The sequence below is a fragment of the Periplaneta americana genome, chromosome 3, assembly GCF_040183065.1.
Source record: "Periplaneta americana isolate PAMFEO1 chromosome 3, P.americana_PAMFEO1_priV1, whole genome shotgun sequence".
Lineage (NCBI taxonomy): Eukaryota > Metazoa > Arthropoda > Insecta > Blattodea > Blattidae > Periplaneta > Periplaneta americana.
This window is the reverse complement of record NC_091119.1, coordinates 713,048-735,416: the sequence shown is the minus strand read 5'-3', so window position 1 is coordinate 735,416 and position 22,369 is coordinate 713,048. Positions and strand designations below refer to the sequence as shown.

At 37.2% G+C, this 22,369-nt stretch overlaps 1 protein-coding gene across 6 annotated transcripts in view; it reads left to right on the top strand.

The window, feature by feature from the left end:
* The first annotated feature begins 3,149 nt into the window (after positions 1-3,149).
* Positions 3,150-22,369, top strand: part of Dhc62B (Dynein heavy chain at 62B) — a 140,165-nt gene continuing 120,945 nt past the window's right edge. For 2 of the 6 annotated variants that reach the window (XM_069819893.1, XM_069819891.1), the window contains exons 1-7: positions 3,154-3,505; positions 3,667-3,867; positions 15,077-15,242; positions 16,150-16,313; positions 16,764-16,913; positions 17,383-17,578; positions 20,292-20,459. In XM_069819893.1, coding sequence (XP_069675994.1) covers positions 3,677-3,867; positions 15,077-15,242; positions 16,150-16,313; positions 16,764-16,913; positions 17,383-17,578; positions 20,292-20,459 — 1,035 coding nt within the window. In that variant the 5' untranslated portion in view covers positions 3,154-3,505; positions 3,667-3,676. Of the gene's footprint in view, positions 3,506-3,666; positions 3,868-7,220; positions 7,328-15,076; positions 15,243-16,149; positions 16,314-16,763; positions 16,914-17,382; positions 17,579-18,563; positions 18,605-18,758; positions 18,767-20,291; positions 20,460-22,369 lie in introns of those variants that run through there. The other 4 variants (XM_069819899.1, XM_069819892.1, XM_069819895.1 and 1 more) reach the window with 4 other exon arrangements.

Sequence of the window (22,369 nt, the reverse complement as noted above, 5' to 3'; positions counted from 1 at the left end):
AAAAGGTAAACGTAACAAATCGCAAGACAAAACCTAAACATAACAAAACGTAACACAAAAACGTAAACGTAACGAAACTTAAACGTAACACAACGTAACAAAACGTAAACGTAACAAATCATAACCAAACTTAAGAGTAACCATACACCTAAACGTAACCGTAATCGTTACCGTGAACTTAACCGTAAACGTAACCGTATAAGTAACCGTAACCGTAAACGTAAGCGTAGACGTAACCGTAACTGTAAACGTAAGCGTTAACGTTACCTCAACCATAATTGTAAGCGTAACCGTATACGTAAGCGTAATCGTAACCGGCGTAAAATTGGCGTAAAAGCATGCTGTAGGCTAAGTGTACATGAAGCGTAAAATTGGAGGAAAAATGAAATGCGGTAGCCCATGTTTAAACGAAACGTAATATTGGCGTAAAAACATTCTGTTCGGTAATCGTACACGAAGCATAAAATTGTTGCAGAAACATCCTGTACGTTAAGCGTAAACGTAGCGTAAAATTGGCGTAAAAGCATTCTGTACGGTAAGCGTAAACGAAGAGTAAAATTGGCGCAAAAAGGCCATTTTTACGCTAAACGTACAGGTTGCGTAAAATTGGCGTAAAAAGGAAATGCTGTGCGCTAGGCGTAATCGAAGCGTAAAATTGCGTAAAAACAACATTCTGTACGCTAAGCGTACACGATGCGTAGAATTGGCGCAAAAAGGAATTGCTGTATGCTAAGTTTAAACGGAGCGTGAAATTGGCGTGAAACGTCATTCTGTACGCTAAGCGTACACGAAGCGTAAAATTTGCGTAAAAACGACATTTTGTATGCTAAACGTACAGGAAGCGTAAAATTGGCGTAAAAACGACATTTTGTATGCTAAACGTACACGAAGCGTAAAATTGACGTAAAAAGGAAATTCTGTACGTTATGCGTAAATGAAGGGTGAAACTGGCGTAAAAACGACATTCTGTACGCCAAGCATAAACGAAGAGAAAAATTGCGTGAAAACAAAATTCGGTAACCTAAGCGTAAACAAAAAGTAAAATTGGCGTAAAAACGTCATGCTGTACGCTAAGCGTACACGAAGCGTAAAAGAGGCGTAAAAACGTCATGCTGTACGCTAAGCGTACACGAAGCGTAAAAGTGGCGTTAAAACGAAGTTCGGTAACGTAATTTTGAACGAAGCGTAATATTGGTGTAAAAACGATATTCTGTACGCTAAGCGTACACCTAGCGTAAAACAAATGATTCCACTATTATTTAATTATCAAGAACTCATTATGCATTTTACACAGTCATCGCTACTATGCCTAAATTATTCTGGTAAGTTGTCACACTTTTATATGTTTTATTTTTATTATTGTTTTCATTTCTATGTGCTTTGAAATATTCTGTAACACCAGCTATAGTCAAATTTCCAATAATTTAGACGCTGTCTTGTAGAATTGTGGCCCCTGCATTTATGTAGGGTGACCAGACGTCCTCTTTTGTCCGGACATGTCTTCCTTTTTAGGCTTTTGTCCGGAGTCGGGGCAGATTTTTAAAAAGTGAAGAAATGTCCTCCTTTTCGTAACTTGTATGCCTGATATTTTGAAGTTATCTGATTTGAGGCTCTTTCAAGTAATTTTCCTGTAGGAGGAAGCTGTATCGATGGAATACACTCTTCCTGTCCTCTTTAATGATTACAGAGCATTCCACGTTAAGAAAAAGCATTGCTATTATGGGCCTTGCGTAATACATTGTACAAGCTATGTGGTAGGTAGGCGTTTCTATGGCAACTGGTTTAACTTTCATATTATATAGCTGACTGTAAAATCATTATACAATATACATTTCCCTAATTTGAAAGTAATGCAATGTGATATCTCCCGAAAATGTAGTGGGGTATTTTGTATTTATAATAACAAAATTACGATCAAGGGCACTTGCATTACTATAATTTCATAGAAGACGGGCACCTGGTTGGATTTTCTAAGTATTACCAACATTTTTTTACTTAAGAGTTAAATGTTAGTGATTTTTAGTGACTTTTATATGTTCTAGGTTTTTATACGAGATTTCGCCGTGATGTTGTTTCAATTTGATTGGTTATAGTTGTCATTTGTTCCAGAATTTTCTTTAATTTTGAATGGGTAATGACGTTGTCAGTTCTTGGTTGTTTGACGTGAGTGGTGTTATACTGTTTTGATGGCTAAAGCTATTGGAAATTTGTCATTTTATGATTTTCCTTCGATTTGATTGGTTGTCATCATTTGTTCTAGAATTTTAATTAATTTTGACTGAATAATGACGTCAGTAAGTTGTGGTTGTTTGACGTGAGTGGTGTTCTGATGGCTAAAGGTATTGAAGGTTTGTCATTTTATGATAACTGTGAAAGATGTGTGAATCTAGAACAGAGTATTAAATTTTGTGTCGATTTTGGTTTATTCTTTCGCTGATGAATAAGAACTGTGTCGACTGTTGAGGAGAAAAGTGTTTATTTACTGAATTTTCCGTACAAGTTAAGGTGTAATAAGAGTTCAAAGAGAATTTCATTTTGTGTAAATACATGGTTTAGTTATGTGAAGTTGACTGTACGACAAAGTGTTTGTTTAGTTCTTTGTTGGCTGCGTGGTTTAAGTTTAGATTGCCTGAAGTCTGTGTCATAATGGAAGTGAAGTGGTTGTCATTGAAGACGTCAATGAGGATTGAAAACGTTTGATGAGGTGATAAATTGTTTTATAATAACGAGGAATGCACACAAATGTGCAGATAGTATAGTTGTTGCGCGGTTATTCGTTGCTGTAGTCTTTCAGAGACCTTGTCCTGCTGGGACATACAGTGAAATGATAGAAAATTTTATAATTTATGTAATTTTTGTATTACATAAATTATTGTTTTGCGTTTTAGTGATTTGTGGGGGTAAAGTGCGGACGAAAACTGCCAGAAAAGTACTACCAAGCATGAAGTTCGAATGCCACCAAACACCATAAAAATCAAAGATGAAAAATTAAACATATTTTCATTTTTTGAAGGGCTTGTTCATCTTTAAAAATATGAATATATGTTTGATTTTCCATCATTGATTTTGTGATGTTTGGTGACATTTGAACTTCATAGTTGGCAGAACGTTTTGGTAGTTTTCGTCAGCCATTTTGGATTTTGCCCGTCTTCAAGGAAATTACTATAAAGGGCAAGATAAAAAGTTTAACTTTTGATAATCCATCTTGAATCTTGCGTATACTGCTTTTAACACTTAAATATAAATGAATGATTAAATGGCAAACTTACTCATGTTAATTATATAAGCCATACGTGCTTATATAATTAACACGAGTAAGTTTGCCATTTAATCAAACATTTATAGTTTAACTTCGTTGTTAAATGTCACGGCAGCTTTGATGTAGCATTTTCTTGCAATTGTTTAATTTTTATCGGCATCGCTTTTTTTTTTATGACGTTTTCATTCTTAATCTCTATATTATAGTGACTATTTGAGCTAGCACCTGGAATAGCATTGTGACAAGGTATGTTTTTGTAGATACGTAAATACGCGCTCTAATTGCAACATTAGTTGTGTGAGTTTAATTCAATTTATAATAGAAAATTGTTCATCAAAATTTGAGAGAGCTTGATACTACATGTAGGATATAAGTGAGCATTGTACTACTTGTGATTTGCTTGCCAGATTTGTTATAATGGAGCGAAAAAATGCTGAGGAAGATGAGATGCTGATTGATATAGTGGATCTTGTTAAGAAGGAAACTAAAATACCAAGACTAAGATATGCCCCACGAGAGGACTTGCACAAGAATGAAGCCTTTGCAAGAAGTGCATTATTACAACATAGCCTCGAAAAGCAACAGCTTAAGGAAGCAGAATCATTGCTGTAAGTAAGCCTATGAATTTCCATGGTTTATATTCGTAACATTTTTAAAATTCTGTTAGACCAAGTTACGTAACATGTATAAACTCTACCGTACTACTATGAAATATTATTATTATTATTATTATTATTATTATTATTATTATTATTATTAGATAGGCTATTTGTAACTGGTATCGTAATGTTTGTATAGGCCTAGTGTTAAGGAATGAGGAAGAATCCTGTGACGTGGAAATTCTGACTTTTCATCATGAACGACATGTGTAGGCCTACATGACTTAGCAATTGCTTAGCCTGGCAGGGCTCGATGCCAGTGTTGCGGCTTTTGGTAGGCTACAGTTGTATTGATTTGGTACTATTTCAAATATTCTGTACACTGGTACATATACAGTTGATTTTTTGGTGTAATTTGATATAATTTTGTACAATCTGTACTTCTTCAATTGTATGATATGAGCACGGATGTTTGGCAAAATGTCTTTTTTACTTGGTGGAAGTAAATCATGATTTGCATAGATATAAATGTGATTTGGAGTAGGCCTAAATCAAACTGATACGGCCAATTTTTATTTTACCTTTGTAAAATGTTTCCTACTAGTAAATGCCTTTTTTTTTTTTTTTTGTAATTTTAGAGCAATATTTCTTGCTTGTTTGCAATTTTCTAATTAATTGTAAGTATTGTAATGTGTATGAAATTTAAATAAGTTATTTGAAACGATGACTCACTTTACTAACAATAGTAAATAAAAGTAATTTATTTCGGTGCTTAATCTGCTAATAATCGTGCTTTAATACTATTGGTGTAATATGAATAATGATCGACAATCCGCAGTTACAAATATAATATTGTCATGTCTTCACGGCACCGATAATCAGCTTTATAATTTTAAAATACAAATATTTGCATAAGGAATACGTAAATAAATTTTACAGGAGACAGAGTTCGTCCAAAGGGCTGGACTCGGGAAGAGTACCTAAAACGCTCATTGCATTTCCGCGTTGAATAGCAATACGCGTTGACGGAAATAAGTAGTGCAACGACGATCACAAGTAATGGAGATCAAAATTTGGCCGATTTGAGATAGCAAAACTTTAGCGTCATGACTCCAAGGACCGAAGGTACACTCTTAAGGTTGACGCTCACTGGCACGAACCGACCGGAACGGAACGAACCAGAAATATTCTGCGAGAGACGTATGCATGTATTTTAAACGGCAAACGCTCACTTCTCCGAACGGAAGCAACCGGCTGCCGGTCCTGACGGACAGGGTTCTCGCGACACGACCCTAGCGGAATTTCCGATGACGATCGTCAGCATTCGCTGGTCTTCGGAGAAAAGTGTGTTGGCTGTTCTCAGTACTTTCCCACTCAACATGTGCTGGTGCGTTGTCCAGACAGATTATTCTTAAAATGGGTGATGAAAAGTTAATTTTAACAGTGCTAATCGCGCTTCTGTGCTGATTGGCCTTCGAAATGTGATGTTTCGCTTCATTATTTCAGATGCTAATAACAGATGAAGTTTTAAACATTTTTCTTCGTTCATACGAAAGTACTAAAAAAACCATTACTCGATCTTTACACAAATGTGGGCAAAGATGGTTAAATTAATCAAAACACTTTTTTAATAATGTTATGACTAGAGCCCGGATTGTATGTAATTACATATTCCGTTCCTACATATGTAGCTATACGGAAAGCTAGAAGTCCGCGAATCGTATTAAATTTAAATTTAAATATAGGCCTACAGAATAAAGAATATAATTACAAACAAACAAGACAAATAGAAATAAAATAATACAATCAATATAAAAAAGGAGATACAGTAGTATTAACAAAATTTGAGACCGAATGAGCAGCGCTCGTGTTCGGTCGCAATTAAGATATAATATTAATAGGCCTATAAGAGAATATAAAATAAAATAGGAAATAAAATTAAAATTACAGCGGCAATGGAATTATATAATATAATATTAATATAAGAGAAATATAGGAAAAGAAAATAAAAATAAATAAGTAAAATAAAATAGGAACTAAAATTTAAATTACAGCGGCAATGGAATTATATAATATAATATTAACTCTAGAGAAGAATAATATCGCACGTGAAAAGTAGGACAAAATTTCGAAATTATAGAATACAAATATAATATAATATAGGTTGATTAATTCATACACATAGGCTATAAATTTATTTAATCAAATTGAAGATATTAACACGTTTCTAATTTTCTTGTTATATGTTCGTGGGTTACATGTTAGAAGTTCTGGGTGTAATTTAGTTAAAGCATTGTACAACCGAGGGCCAAAATTAATGCTATGCTTTAGACCAGCAGATGTGAGACATTTAGGTTCTATTAATGTTGAATTAATATTTCGTCTTGTGTCATAATTATGTGTCTGTAATACAAACTAATTACGATTTTTATGATAAAATTTTAACAGCGTATACTTATAAATTTGTTCAATATTAAATACATTAAATTCAGAACAAATTAATTTAGTTGGGTAATCGAAACATTTCTTCAGACAAATTTTAATTATTCGTTTTTGTAGTAAATTTAACGAACTAAGATTAATGTTTGTACTTCCACCCCAAACAATTATACCATATTGAATGGTAGACTGAATAATGGCCAAATAAACATTTCGTAGAACTCTAATGGGTAAATAGCATCGAAGATTAACGAAAGGGATCATTATTTCGAAGTTTTAAATGTTTTTACATATTTTGGTGCATAATAAATATTTTGGCATATATTATATATTTTTAAATATATTGAAGGATATTGCATATTTTCACTAATTTTCTCTCTACGTAATGCTTAAGTTATTTTTTTAAATTGTTTATAAAGCTTATCCCTTCGTCTCTAGTGCATAAATATAATTTGATAATTGAAAATAATAACGTATTCTGTCAAAAAATGGACATCTCTTTGCAATGCTAATAGTTTGTAGGCTATATCCCTTGAGAAGTAATGGTAAAGTAGGTACAAATACCAATGCGAATGGTAGTAGCGAAGGAAAGAATGAAAATTACTCTGTGGGTATGACCGTTTCGCACAAACACCCCCAATCAGTTGCTCTAAAAGAAAACAATATATATATATATATATATATATATATATATATATATATATATATATATATATATATATATAAGAGTATGTTATTGGATCTCGCTGGTTTCGTCCTTACTACTCTGATTTTAGTCTTGTGTATCAGGCGCACAGCCGAATGGAACTTAGAAAATTTACGCTTCAAGAGTCCGGTCATTTTTTTTGTCTAAGAGTGTACAAAGATATAATTGTCTAGAAGATGAGCATATTTATTGACTTTTTTCTTCTCTGCTAATTCAGCAGCAGATGCTGCGCATCTGGACGTATTCGGCAAGTGAGATGGAGCTAGAGTGTCAGCGCAAGTGGAGTCCCAAATTAAAGATTTTCCTCTAGACCATGGAATTAAGGTGAGACCATTGGGTCGTTTACCATCCACGTGGTTCCAAAAGAGATGGGATGCCACAAGAAGTCGGAGATCTTTTAATGATATTATTGAGTGATGTATGTCTGGGAATGCGACCCTTGCTCCTCGCACAGCTGAGTGCATGATGACCGTAAATATCAGCAATTCCTCCACAAATACATTGGTGCGGTTGGCAGAGTTTAGAACCAAGCGTAAAGCCATGGCGATTTTAAAGGATGTGCTATCTATTAGAGTGCCGATGTGAGGAGATGGTAATGCATGTAACCAAGTTCCAGACTCACTCTATTGAAGAGCTAAGAGACGTAATTTTAAGTAGTAAGAAGTTGTAACAGTAAGATTTGATAATATGAAAGCAAATAATTGAAAATGCTACGTGACAATTTTGTGTTACATGTGTTTATTATTGTAGGAGAAAGAAATTTGAGTGAGGAACAGTCAGTTATTGTCGAGTGACAGAAGGTATAAGATCGGTTAGCTAGAATGCCTAAATTCAATAAACCATTGAAAAATAAACTTCGTCTTACGTTAGTGAATTTGGTGGCCATGTGTTTTCAACCAATGGAATAGTTTCGTTATGTAAGATTTGTGAAAAGACAGTTAATCACGAAAAAAAGTATTTTATAAGTCAACATGTGTCACAAAGTAAATATGCGAGTTATTTTGATAATTATAATTTAAATTTGTTGCTAAAATATATTATGCCTTTTTGAAATTTATAATGTATTTTTCAGGGATTATTGTGCCTATTTTTACGTTTTTATTGCCTTCTTTAACTGTTATAAATGCTAAACATCCGGGCTGGCTCTATTGAGAACTTTACAAATGTTTTATGAGCTACCAAAGTTAAATAGTTGAGCATAAGTATTTATATGTTCAACAATTATTTTTTTTACTTGACTATTTAACGACGCTGTATCAGTTACTGCGTTATTTGACGTTGATAAAATTGGTGATAGTGACACGGTATTTGACGAGATGAGACCGAGGATTTGCCATAGATTACCCGACATTCGCCTTACGATTGGGGAAAATCTCTGAAAAGTCAAACCACCTAATGAGCCTAAATGTATCGAACGCGTGCCCGAGTGCAACCCAAGATCAGCAGTCAAACGCGCTATCGCCTGAGCTACGCTGGTGGCTAACAATGATATTTAGTCAGTTTGAAATTAAATCTAATAATTTGGAACATATATATTTTTAACTAATGGCGGGTACTTGACTGTTCGTCATTCACCCATATGAAGCCAGTTCGACATAGGAGGTTGGTCTACGCTACACCCACGATTTGTTGAAATGTCACAGGGGAACCAGACAAAACCCCTGTTTTACCTGGGCCAACACAAGTTATAAATCAGGGGTACACTGGGGATCGAACCCACATCCGCACGATAGTAAGTCATTAAAAATTATTTGCTTTTAAAATTAAATTTTTCCCTCCCTTCAGTACTCTTATTTACTGTCACCCTGAAAATAGGTTTATATTGTTGACGTGGAAGTTACCATGGGACAGTAAAAAATAAATAAAACTCTTATTGCTGCAAATATAGACTTAATAAAGGGACAACAACAACAAATGTTACTTTCTGTTATATATGAATGCCTTTTTCTCGAATTTGTATTTGTAGGGTGTGTGCAAGAGATTGGCAAATTTGGTACATTAAATAAACAAAAAAGTAGAGTTTGATAAAATGTTCTGCGAGATCTGATATTTTTGGTCAATGGCAACGCTGCACAGACTGTGATGGCTATGCTTACATTATTTACTTTGTTAGTCATCTTTAATATTTAGTAACTTTGGCAACTTAGCAAGTAGACAATGCAGTGTGCATGTTATTAATGCAAGGTTAAGAAGTGAAAGTAGAAAAAAGGAAAGAACGATTATTTTGACATTTGGGAGACCCGGAAGTGATAGTTGAACATTAACTGCACAACACATTGTATGCATGCCACGTGAGAGAGATGGCATTCACAGAAGAAGGTGTCAATCTACCAATGTTTGTTTATGAATGTAGCATCCCAAGGGAGTTACCACATTTTGAACTTCATATACACTGACCGGCAAAAAAAAAGTGGATCACTTCGTAACAACTTAATCATCGCCAATAAACCACCAATTTAGAGAGAGTAACCTCTATGACTAAGAAAAGATGTATTTAACATTTTTGGAAATACTATTCATAATAACAAAACGCTAACAGATAGTAGAGATATAGCAAACGCATTTAATAAACACTACTCAAACTCTCACAGATTACATCCCAATATCAAAACAACTGACAAATTTATCAAAAGAGAATTACATAAAAATAATAAAAACAATATTACTAGCAATATCACAAAACCTGAAATATTTCATCAAAATTTTACTCCCAAAGAATTAACTATAGCTATACAAAATTTAACAACCAAGAAATCTCCTGGCCCTGACAACATTTATTCCCAATTTTTTTAACATCTGGGGAAAAAGCCAAGTCTGTACTTTTATCCATTTTCAACTTATCATGGAACACCTCAATTCCTGCAGCTTGGAAGAAAGCAATCATTGTACCAATTCACAGGAAAGGGAAACCTGCTCATGATGTTAATAGTTTTCGACCAATAGCACTATTAAGCATGATAGCAAAAACCATGGAGTCCATGATCTCCAACAGATTAACTTGGTATTTGGAATCCCAAAAATCTTTTATCACCAAGACAAGCCGGCTTTCGACAACTACACTCTACCAATGAACAAGTCATACGCCTCGGCCAAGAAATAAAAGACAGTTTTAACAGGAAAGAAGATACCTTGGCAATATTTATTGACTTTCAGTAAGCATATGACTCTGTTTGGAGAAATAAATTATTACTAAAATTCCAGAAATTAGGTATCTCCAGCAATATGTTCAGATGGATATCAGAATTCCTTAGTCAAAGATTCATTGCCACTAAATTCAGTAACTCACTTTCTAGTTACAGACAAACATATCGAGGTCTACTTCAGGGCGCTGTCCTCAGCACAACTTTATTCAATATTTATATAAATGACTTACCCTCCCTACTAGAGGAATCAAACATGAAAACAGCTCTATTTGCAGATGATATAGTTTTGTGGACTTCGGATTTTACAGACATAGAGACAAAATTCAAAATTCTGCTCTTAAAGCTCTAACTCAACTACATGAATGGAATACATCAAATTTGATAACAATCAATTTAAGCAAAAGTAGCTACCAAATATTTTCACTTGGTAAAAAAGAAAGAGAATTCAAGATCCAATACAAAGACCAACACCTTCCTAGGACTTATGAATCCAAATATCTTGGAGTGGTTTTCGATAGTAAGTTAACATGGAGCAACCATTTGAAATATATTTCTGAAAAAGCTTGTAAAAGATTCTCCCTTCTAAAAGGACTAGCAGGAAAGAAATGGGGATGCTCTAGGCATACTTTGAACACTACATACAAAGTGTTTATACAGCCAGTGCTGACATACTGCGGAGAAATTTTAATTACCTCCCCTTTCATAAACGAAATAGAATATGTTCAAAACCAAGCTCTCAGGCTCATTACTGGTGGAATCAAAACAACTCCAATAGATTCTATGAGATTCCTCACTAATATTAACAGTATCAAAATGACAATAGAAGAAACAGCACTGATTCAATATGAAAAACTTATCAGATTACCAGGAAACAATTGGCATTCATACAGTCCTCTCTGTAGAGTGAAAACTCAAAAAAGTTTCATATCCATGGCTCAAGAATTAAAACAGAAAATCAATATCCCGAATTTAAAAGAAAATTTACAAATTAAACCAAACCCTTTAACTCTGTTAAATATGGAATATAATCTAAATTTAACAGAAGAAATACTGAAATCAGAAGTAAACACTGAAATAATGAAACAATTGTCTTTAGCGACAATTAATATTAGGTACCCTCCACAAAACCGGCTTCATTTATACACCGACGGATCCTTGATCTCCAGAGAACAAGGTGCCGGTGCAGGTGTTACGTGCTGTCTCTTCTCACTTTATAGATCTCTTGGATATGGAACAACAAGTTTTGACGGAGAAATCGTTGCAATAAGTGAAAGTCTTAGGAATCTTCTATTTCACATCAATAAATTTAAGAATGCAGTTATATTGTCAGACTCCAAAGCAGCTATTCTATCAATAGTCTCTAAACACACACCTTCCTCTCAAACAGCAGAAATAACTAAAATGCTCTCTCAATTAATATCACTCGATAAAAGAATGGTATTCCACGGTACTCAATTTTATAGGAGGCTGAGTGAACCTCGGTGCCGTTCTGAAAGTTTGGCAACAATTCTGTGAACTAGATACCTACCACAGACGACTGGAATCAGGCTGTGTTAGATCTATATCCACCAGGAATGATAGGTTTCTGACTCTCCATGTTTTACAATATCTGCAGTTCCAAGCCAGAAATCGTCTCAAAACAGTGGAAAAAGTCACTGTGAGTGAGAGAAATGTTATGCGAGGCCTATATGACCTCAGGAGGGCTTGCAATTTCTCTAGGTTGACGCGTCAGTGTTCAATGGTGCTGTTCAGGGATAAGTCGCGATTTTGTTTCCAGTCACCTGATGATAGAGAAAGCAATGTTCGCCTTGCAACTGTCCAAAAGAACGGCTATGTCATTGTATAGGATGATGTCAGTTTTGGAGCTGCTTTCTGTATGACAGACCACCTTCGCGACATCGGGATATCAACCCTGGACTCGCCAGCACGCAGCCCAGAGTTAAATCCTATTGAACACCTATGGCATATGTCCGACGTCGCAACTTCGACACTCTGAAGGAAATGCGGCAGCATTGTAGAAGCAGAAATGCAGGACCTGGTGAACTTCATCGCCACTAGGGGTGGTAACACAACATTAGGGCAAGATACGCGCACAGTGATGATTTCAATGGTATGATCACGTGTTAATGTAAGCCAATAGCTTCATGATATGCATTGCTAGAAATTTTCCTTAAATTATAACACTGTAGAACTTTAAAATAAACTGCAAACAAAAAATATTTTATGACGGAATAGAAGTGTACAGAATGTGTGTTCACTTTATTTCACAATATGCCTTTGTCAGAATGCAGAACAAATGAACTATAAGCTATCCTTCAGGGAAGAATTAAGACTGCATTTTTGTATATGTTATTTTACTAACAATAAACAATAATATATAAAATTATTATTATAATTTGTAAAAAAAAGTTAAGTGATCCACTTTTTTTTTTTTTTGCTGGTCATTGTAGTATGTGAATGTATACATACACACCTATGTATATAAATATAGTGATGCTATGCATAAAGTTTAACAACCGGTTCTGTCATGTGTACCTATGGGAAACATGTGCGATATATCTCCATGGTAATTGCAAATATTACCTAGAAATAATTTAACAGCCACTTTGTCCAAATCGGTGTGAACCGACTGAATATCACCACCTGGATACATACATCTGGCCTACATGGTGAACTATAAATGTCACCAATTTCAGAGGGTTATTCTTTGGATATTTCCAACGCAAAGTTTAATATAATAGTGCTCATTTTTGCTTCCTTTTCGAGATAAAAATTGTTTTTATATGGAACATTTCATGTCATGTTTTGGGAAAGCCATTGATGGAATTGTCCACACCTGTGGAGTAACGGTCAGCGTCTGGCCGCGAAACCAGGTGGCCCGGGTTCGATTCCCGTTTGGGGCAAGTTACCTACTTGAGGTTTATTTCCGGGGTTTTCCCTCAACCCAAGATGAGCAAATGCTGGCTAACTTTCAGTGCTGGACCCCGGCATTATCACCTTCATCTCATTCAGACGCTAAATAACCTAAGCTGTTGATAAAGCGTCGTAAAATAACCTACTAGAATAAAAAAATAAATTGATGGAATTCCCAGTATGCTCAGTCAGTTTAAGAAAGCACTAGTAATAAAGCTGTAACCAGAATGTTTATTGTAATTTTCGCTTTTCCAATAGTAATTGGTGTTAAAAACTATCCTGAGACCAAAAATCGCATTTTTTAATTTTTGTATGTCTGTCTGGATGTTTCTTATCTTTTCACGCGATAATGGCTGAACCGATTTGTATGAAAATTGGAATATAAATTAAGTTTGGTCCCACTTCGAATTTAGGCTATATGCCATTTAAAATACTTTAAAAGAGGGGCTATAAGGGGACCGGAAGTCAATAACTCTAAATATCGCGCTTATTATTAACTTTTTAGAAAAATATTATATTACAAAAGTTGTTGTAAAAATGTAGGTTAAATACGGGTGTTGCTTAATAATATGAAACATAATATAACCAGAATGTACAGTTTGTCGAAGATTGCTCCTTGGTAGTGCCAACAAGCGAAATTAAAATCCAGTCCAGGTGGATGGAGATAATTAAGATGGGAAGCAAGTCATACACTTAGAAACAAGAACAGAGATTAGAAGAAGGAAAAACTGAATGAGGTAGAAAGAAATAGTAAGGATAAAAATATTAGAGATTTATATAAGGGCATGAAGGATATCAGGCAAAGGTAAACATGGTCAAGGATGACTTGCACGTAAACTCTCATTCATACTGAACAAATGGAAAAACTATTTTGGGCAACTACTAAATGTACATAGGCCAAATAGAATGTACTTGCTATGTGAAAAAACGAAATTGTACCAGAACAATGGAAGGAGTCCATAATTGTACCTATCTTTATGAAAGAGGAAAACACTTACTATAGTAATTTTCGAGGCATGTCACTTCTATTGATGATTTCGTACAAAATTTTGTCCAATATTCTATTGAGAAGATTAACTCGTGTAGATGAAATTATTGGGGTTCATCAATGTCGTTTTAGGTGTAACAGATCGACTATTGATAAGTTTTTTTTGTAGTCAACAGATATTAGAGGAAAAAATGGGAATACAAGGGCATAGTACATCAGTTATTCATAGATTTCAAAAAGGCTCTTCCATTCTCTTGAAAAGTGAACATAATCACGCCAAGAGAAAAAATCCATAAATCACCCTTAAGCAATGGAAGAGTGTATGAGAGCAGTGGGAAGTTTTGAAATGGAGCTTGCATTGATATTTTAGCTACAATAACGTAGAATGGTGTATAAATAAAGCAATTGTGAGAAGATTTGCTTCTGATTAGATTTCCCATATGTACTGCAGCTGTAGGGGAGAAGCTGCAGGCATATTAAATTACGTATTAGCAGTCCATTGTTGTGACTGGCTACACATAGACATGCGAGAATTATGATTCCTAGTGCCATCTGCCGGAGGAAGCATCTTGCTTTCTTGAATTCGCTCGTAGTGAGTCCATTGCCAACGTGCAATGCTGTTCAGGCTGCATCTCAGCACATGACCAACCTGGCCACCCAGGTCACCAGACTTGACCCTGGTATGCTGGGTCGGGTACAGAGCAAATTGGACTGTAGGCTGTGGACCAAAGGTGGACACATTGAATATTTGTCACATGTATTAACGTAACTTGGTGAGTTCTCCTTTCATTTTCTGGGCATTTGAGGTGTTGCTGTGAAAATACAGCCATTTGTAATGTTTCACGAACGTAGTTATCTGTCTGGTTGGTTAGCTTGCTACTTTATTTCTAAGAAGAAGACATAACCAACAAGAATGTGAAGCTTGATGCACATTCAGCATGAATCTCGGTATTGAATAATTGAAGTGATGTTTTTCTTGTATAATAATCTGCACCATAGCACGTCGTATATTTACTGTTTACATTTTAGCGAATACCTCTCAGCCCGATGCAAAGTGAAAACTGCTAAAGCTGAAATTATTGACGAGTACCCAGGGAAACACCGGCAAATAACTTACCGTGAGCGCCTAAAGGAAGAAACTGAAAAAGTCTCGCCACCTTCCATGGCAGACAATTGGAAGAAATTCATTTGGCAGGTATGAGATTTGTCTTACTTTTATCGAGCTTGCGATTTTTTGTTTGTCAGTAATCGTTTTCCTCATAACTACAGGCCACTCCATCAACAAATGTTAGTGCGTTCTCATGAGCAGAAGAGTATGAATCATAGCAGTTGATGAAGTGTGAACGCATGTAGTAAGTGGTCCTTAATGTTTGCCTTTAACATCTTTTCGTTGCAGTTACATATTGAAATCGGTTGAGGACTCTTGTGATTGTGGGGCATGAACACTTTCTTCTGCTCCTAAGGTCGCTAATAAAAAAGCAACCTTACAAGAAATTTATTGTTTGAAATTCTCTTGTTTCAGTGCAATCGTGAAGCTCTGTTCCTGAAGTCTGAATTGTTTCGAGTACAGATATGACTGCACTGGCCATTGAGTTAATCATTCTGCATTAACAAATATTGCCAACTTTATTAATATCGAATAAATTAATTGTTTCTCTTCTACGTACAGTACATTTATATTAGACACATAACAGTCGCGTGCAATATATATGTAGCTTTCGTTTTGAATGACGTTTGCTTCTGATGTTATCATTGAATAAACATTTTGTGTTTTACTGCACCACTGCTGCCAACATTTGATTTGCTTGGACAACACAGCAGTCTGCATGCACTGAACACATCGCAGGTATAAGCAGGAAAATCAAACGGTCACTAATCGTCTTATTAGCTGTCGAATCTGGCTACACAATTTTCTCTTCCTATTGATTTCCCCTCCTTGTTTCTTCAAATGTTTATATTTTCCATTTATATTCACTTCTTCGTCGGTTGGGATGACATTTTCTTTATTTCGAAAAGCTGGCTGGACCTCACAAGACATAAATATGTCTGTCGAAATGCGGACATCTGGTCTCCTGATTAGACTGGGGAGTTTTATTTTTCAGAGAATTCCGCTGAGACTTGTGAAACGGTTCCCTGAAGCCAACAAAGCAGCGACGGACGAAGTGGAGGCCTTGTATCAGGATGCCCTCAATTACCATTGGGTGCAGATCTGTTTGAAACCTCTTCCAGGCGAAGATCGGCTGACAGTAGTTGTCAAGGAGTACAGGTGGGGAACTGCTCAGCTTCCATTCTTCCTTCATCTCCTTCTTCTCATCCTCACTATCTTGTCTTTTCCTTTCTGTTTCAATCGTTCCTTCCCTTTCTAGTGTTAGTCCTTTCCCTGTATTTAATTTCGTTTTATATTATTATTGTAAATTGGATTCAATGCTGCATGGCAGAAACCTCAGTACTAGAAGACTATTGTTCTTAGAAAATTGAATGTTCATGTAATTCATTGCCGTGACATATTTTTTTAACTTGCATTAAAAAGCAGGACTTTTTTATTCACTTTTCCCATGGAAAATTATTTGAGAGATGCCTCGTTGCTTTGACAGATTAAAGTAGCCGTGAAACATTCACAACTTCATGCACTCATGAGTGAAATACGTTAGTCGTATTAGAAGATTGATCCTGCTTCTAATTAATTGATTCTTAAACTTAAATTTTTGGCTTCTAGGAAGGGGTTCACAAAGAATTACAAACATTTTTTGAAGACAAGGGCCTACCTCAAAGACAGACTGTTGCTCACGCAGCCATTTATGGGGCGCGTTTTGGAGACTGTTATGAAGTACATCCCCAAGAAACTGAACGACTTCACCAAATATCGGTACGTAGACACTTGAGTCATTGTGCTGGCTTCGATAATTTACACGAGACATGCTGTGCAGTCTGAAGTGCATTAATTGCTGTGGGATGTGATTTGAATATAAATTTCCTCTTTTCTTCTTAAGCGAATTCTGAAGTAGGGCCAGTTAATACAATGTCAACTGTTCAGAGGGAAATGATGCAGATGCTCAAGAAGATGAATTGTGGACGACACGGTCGCATCTAGATCAGCGTGACTGATGATTGAAAATGTTCAGGTGTGGGTTCGAATCCCACCTATGCCAATTACATGGTTGGGTTTTCTGACATTTCTCCGACTGTATAGCAAGTGTCAGGTAACCTCATGACGGATTATTGGGCTCATTTTACTGATAAACACAGTACTCCTTCACTGCGGTGATCTGTGTATGGACCTGATCATAAAGACAGCTGACAATCAAACCTGTGAAGTGTGGTTATTATACTTTCAGAAAAATGGGACCACTGGACATAGTGAGGTGGAAGAATATTATGTCCACTGACTTGAGCGACAGTGAAAATATGGTGACAAAAGCATTTTACGGAAAAGTCATAAAACTGTTTCTCGAGAGAGGTTGTCTGGATGGAGTTCCCAAAGCGTACAGGGCGCAGTTTGTGAGGTGTGCCACCTACATAGTGGTGAACGAGGTAAGCTACAGGGCGCAGTTTGTAAGGTGTGCCACCTACATAGTGGTGAACGAGGTAAACTACAGGGCGCAGTTTGTGAGGTGTGCCACCTACATAGTGGTGAACGAGGTAAGCTACAGGGCGCAGTTTGTAAGGTGTGCCACCTACATAGTGGTGAACGAGGTAAGCTACAGGGCGCAGTTTGTGAGGTGTGCCACCTACATAGTGGTGAACGAGGTAAGCTACAGGGCGCAGTTTGTGAGGTGTGCCACCTACATAGTGGTGAACGAGGTAAGCTACAGGGCGCAGTTTGTGAGGTGTGCCACCTACATAGTGGTGAACGAGGTAAGTTACAGGGCGCAGTTTGTGAGGTGTGCCACCTACATAGTGGTGAACGAGGTAAGCTACAGGGCGCAGTTTGTGAGGTGTGACACCTACATAGTGGTGAACGAGGTAAGCTACAGGGCGCAGTTTGTGAGGTGTGCCACCTACATAGTGGTGAACGAGGTAAGCTACAGGGCGCAGTTTGTAAGGTGTGCCACCTACATAGTGGTGAACGAGGTAAACTACAGGGCGCAGTTTGTGAGGTGTGCCACCTACATAGTGGTGAACGAGGTAAGCTACAGGGCGCAGTTTGTAAGGTGTGCCACCTACATAGTGGTGAACGAGGTAAGCTACAGGGCGCAGTTTGTGAGGTGTGCCACCTACATAGTGGTGAACGAGGTAAGCTACAGGGCGCAGTTTGTGAGGTGTGCCACCTACATAGTGGTGAACGAGGTAAGCTACAGGGCGCAGTTTGTGAGGTGTGCCACCTACATAGTGGTGAACGAGGTAAGTTACAGGGCGCAGTTTGTGAGGTGTGCCACCTACATAGTGGTGAACGAGGTAAGCTACAGGGCGCAGTTTGTGAGGTGTGACACCTACATAGTGGTGAACGAGGTAAGCTACAGGGCGCAGTTTGTGAGGTGTGCCACCTACATAGTGGTGAACGAGGTAAGCTACAGGGCGCAGTTTGTGAGGTGTGCCACCTACATAGTGGTGAACGAGGTAAGTTACAGGGCGCAGTTTGTGAGGTGTGCCACCTAAATAGTAGTGAACGAGGTAAGTTACAGGGCGCAGTTTGTGAGGTGTGCCACCTAAATAGTGGTGAACGAGATAAGCTGCAGGGCGCAGTTTGTGAGGTGTGACACCTACGTAGTGGTGAACGAGGTAGTGTCGCATGTTGTGTATACAAGCAATGTTCGGAATTTTTTAAGTGTTGTTCATATGATTTCATTGAGTTATGCTAGTGCAGCAAGAATGTCATGCGGATGGATATTAGCATTTTAAGTTGTGTCTACCATTACATTCTCTGGCATTAAAATGAGATCATGGACAGGAAAGCCAGTGCCGCAGGACAGTGAGACAAGAATGACTATCTTGTTGTCGAATGTGCGTTTATTATTGAATTTAAATGTTTGGCAACTGTCCTTTGCGGTAAAGGAAACGGGATTAGATGAGAAAAGCCAAAGCCGCCGGTGTATAGTATGTGACCGTGTGCACGCCGCGCCCATGTGGATATGAACCTGCAGTCACAAATACAGTAAAACCCCTTTTATACATTTCACATTTATCCTTTTTTTTTTTCTTAAGCTCTGGCAAAATTTCTATACTTTCCATCTTAATTTATTTTGGTTGTACGTTTTTCAGTTATACGTTTTTTACATTTATGTGATCGTATTTTAAACCTCATTTATACATTGTATATTAATTTTGCTCGAAATTAGATTTGTCATGAAAACGTAATAACACGAAAAGAGAGCACGTGTTCATTGTTAAGATGTGGTCCACTTTGAAATTCTAAGTCTCCCATGCTTTCCTCCACCAATCTTGATGCTTTACTGCTTTGGAAACATTTTGTAACACATGATGTAACAACAATTGTATGGTGCTCTGTGGAAAGGTCATATGATTTTCCATCCAACTTTTACGCTAGTGAGACTTGAAAGCAATTCTTTAGTCCTTCCAGTTGGTTGCTAGCCAAGAGGAAGCAAATCCAGTGGTGGGGTTGCCACCTTTAGTCTCTGGACAGGCTGAGGATACAGCATTTTCTCTGCATCTGATGGAACGGTTATACTGCCATGACTTGGTGCCCATGTCTTTGCTGTAGAAGCAGAGTGCACCACGGGCTGGTAAAGGTTGCGATTTGGTTAGGAAAGGTTATGGAATGCACATCACTACCCCTTGCACCCCAACAATAATAATCATCATCATAACAATAATGTGAAAATGTAGAAATCACATGGGCAGGTATGCTACTTTATTTCCAGGGCATGTCCAAGTGAGTGAGCATGCCCTTAGTTGGTGCCACTTTTACTGTAGTTAATTGTCGTGAACGGAAATGACATTTTCTTAGAACTTCTACCTTAATTATGGTTGTGGGGTTCTTAACATGCATCTAGGTCGTTAGTCTGTACACACGTACTCTGCAGGACCAACTTTAAACAATACTTTTTGCTAAGTCTACTAACGACTGTCACGAGAGGGCTGAGGTTTGTTTACACCACATGCCAGCTATTGCTCAGAGCGCCTTTAGTTGGCTAGCCTTGTAATTTGTGTTTGATGCGGATTTTATTAAACATAATGCAGTTCTATGTGACTTCCAGTTCTAAGACATATTGTGACCACGAAAACAATGTGCAAAGTAGTCATGAATGGAATTTTGTCAATAAATGTAAATATGTCCTTATTTCAGGTTGTGGAATGCATTGTGCGAACCCTTGACCACCTGGTTGAGATGACATTTGATAAATATAAATTACCGCACCTCAGGTTCGATCTGTACTACGATGACGAGGCTGTAGTAACAATGGAGCCTAACGTCGAGCAGGTGTCAGTATTATACCAAGAGATTATAACGAACGTGAGTATACCCGTGCCATGTTGCTCACACTCCAGTAGGAGTTGCATTAGACTAAACTGCTCATTTAAGGTACGGTCACATGTCGCTACTTTTGCTGCACAACTTCTGTACTACAGCTGCAAAAATTGCGGTCATGTTCACATGTACGCCAAAAGTAGCGCACTGCACACTACCTTTTGTGCTGCGCAACCCGAGTGCTGCAAAAGTTGCAACTGGAGGTTGCAAGTCTGTTCACACACAAGGTGCTATTTTTGAACCGCTTCAGTGGCTGGCAATGATAATATCTGTGAAAAATATTGGAGTGCAAGAGGTCAAATGACTTTATTGTCAAACGCCTGGCATTAGAAAACAACAACAACAACAACAACTTTTGAACCGCAGTCTAGCTGCAGCTTTCCATCTCCGTGTTGACTTTTCAATACACATTTTGTGGTTATGTTCTCATTAGAGTTTTCGATTATGAAACTCGTTCGGTAGCTTATGTATCTATTATTTGCTTTTCTGTCCTAACTAGTATTCAGAAATTGGCATTATTTTTACTATAAAGCTATTAAAAAACGCCTATATATTTAAATGATAACCAACAGCATATTCATGTAATCAATGTTGCAACCCTCCTGTTTGAAACTTTGCTACGGAAAATTAAAAAAATTAATTATATCGTCAGAAAATATACTCTGACTGTGTTATACATTTAGTAACTGTTACAAATAATATATTTTGATCACATCAAACATTAAAGTATATCCAAACAATAAAAGTATCATTGGCACATTTGGGTGGTAACACTGGTCGCAACTGATGCAAAAGTTCCAACAAAACTAATATAAAAAATGCTGCGGTTGCAACCCTGAGAACCTTGTTCACACGTCGCTACTCTTAAGCTGCACGCAGCAGGTTCGGCAGTACCAGAGTTGCGCAGTTCTTTTGTACTGCAGCGCTGCAAAAGTAGCGACTTGTGACCGTAACTTTATTTTAATGCAGGAACTGTGAGTCAATTCAGTTCGTCAGTATATTGTTTTCACTTAGGAACATACAGCCAACTCCGGATATAGTGAACCTCTGCGGACTTACTTATTTCGTTCATTATATCCGAAGTTTTTCTTCCCTAACCTCAAATGACAGAAATGAATGAAATGGTAAATAAGAAAATAAAGTATTTCATTTTTGTGCAATGGCTTACACTGTATACTGTTACTCACAGTTGATTTCCTTAAACTATGCTGTCGACCCACGTCCGCTGTGAAAGATCATGTTCAATGTCACGCTTCTACATTTTTATAGAGTACATTCATTGTTGGAACAGTAGAACAGGCGGAAATGACAAACGCTGTTATGGTGAGACTGCATACTCAGTCTTGGAATTTCCTGGGTCACTTAATGGAAACTAGGAGGGGGTTGATGGAGTTTGAAAGCCATCGGAATCTTACCTTCATTTATGTTCTGGACATAATGTCCGTCCCCTTTTAATAAAAGAAGACAATTTCATTTTCCGTTGTTTGGATGCTATCAGTCACAATGGAAATGTTTCTAAGAACGAAAGGTGGAGGATTAGAAATATCAGTGGAGTAGTGTGTCTAAGAACAGAATGGTGGTGGAGTGAGGCAAGGCCGTCACGCGTTGCCTGGATTTACAGTACAGCTCATTGTGTAGGAATCACTAATCCTACCTTTGTCCTTTGACTAAAGGAGTAAGAAACTTAGAATGTTGTTCTCAACACATTCTTTCAATTTTATACAAGAATGTCTGACTTCAAATAAGAATTTGTCGTCCACACCTGTGGAGTAACGGTCAGCGCGTCTGGCCGCGAAACCAGGTGGCCCGGGTTGGAATCCCGGTCGGGGCAAGTTACCTGGTTGAGGTTTTTTCCGGGGTTTTCCCTCAACCCAATACGAGCAAATGCTGGGTAA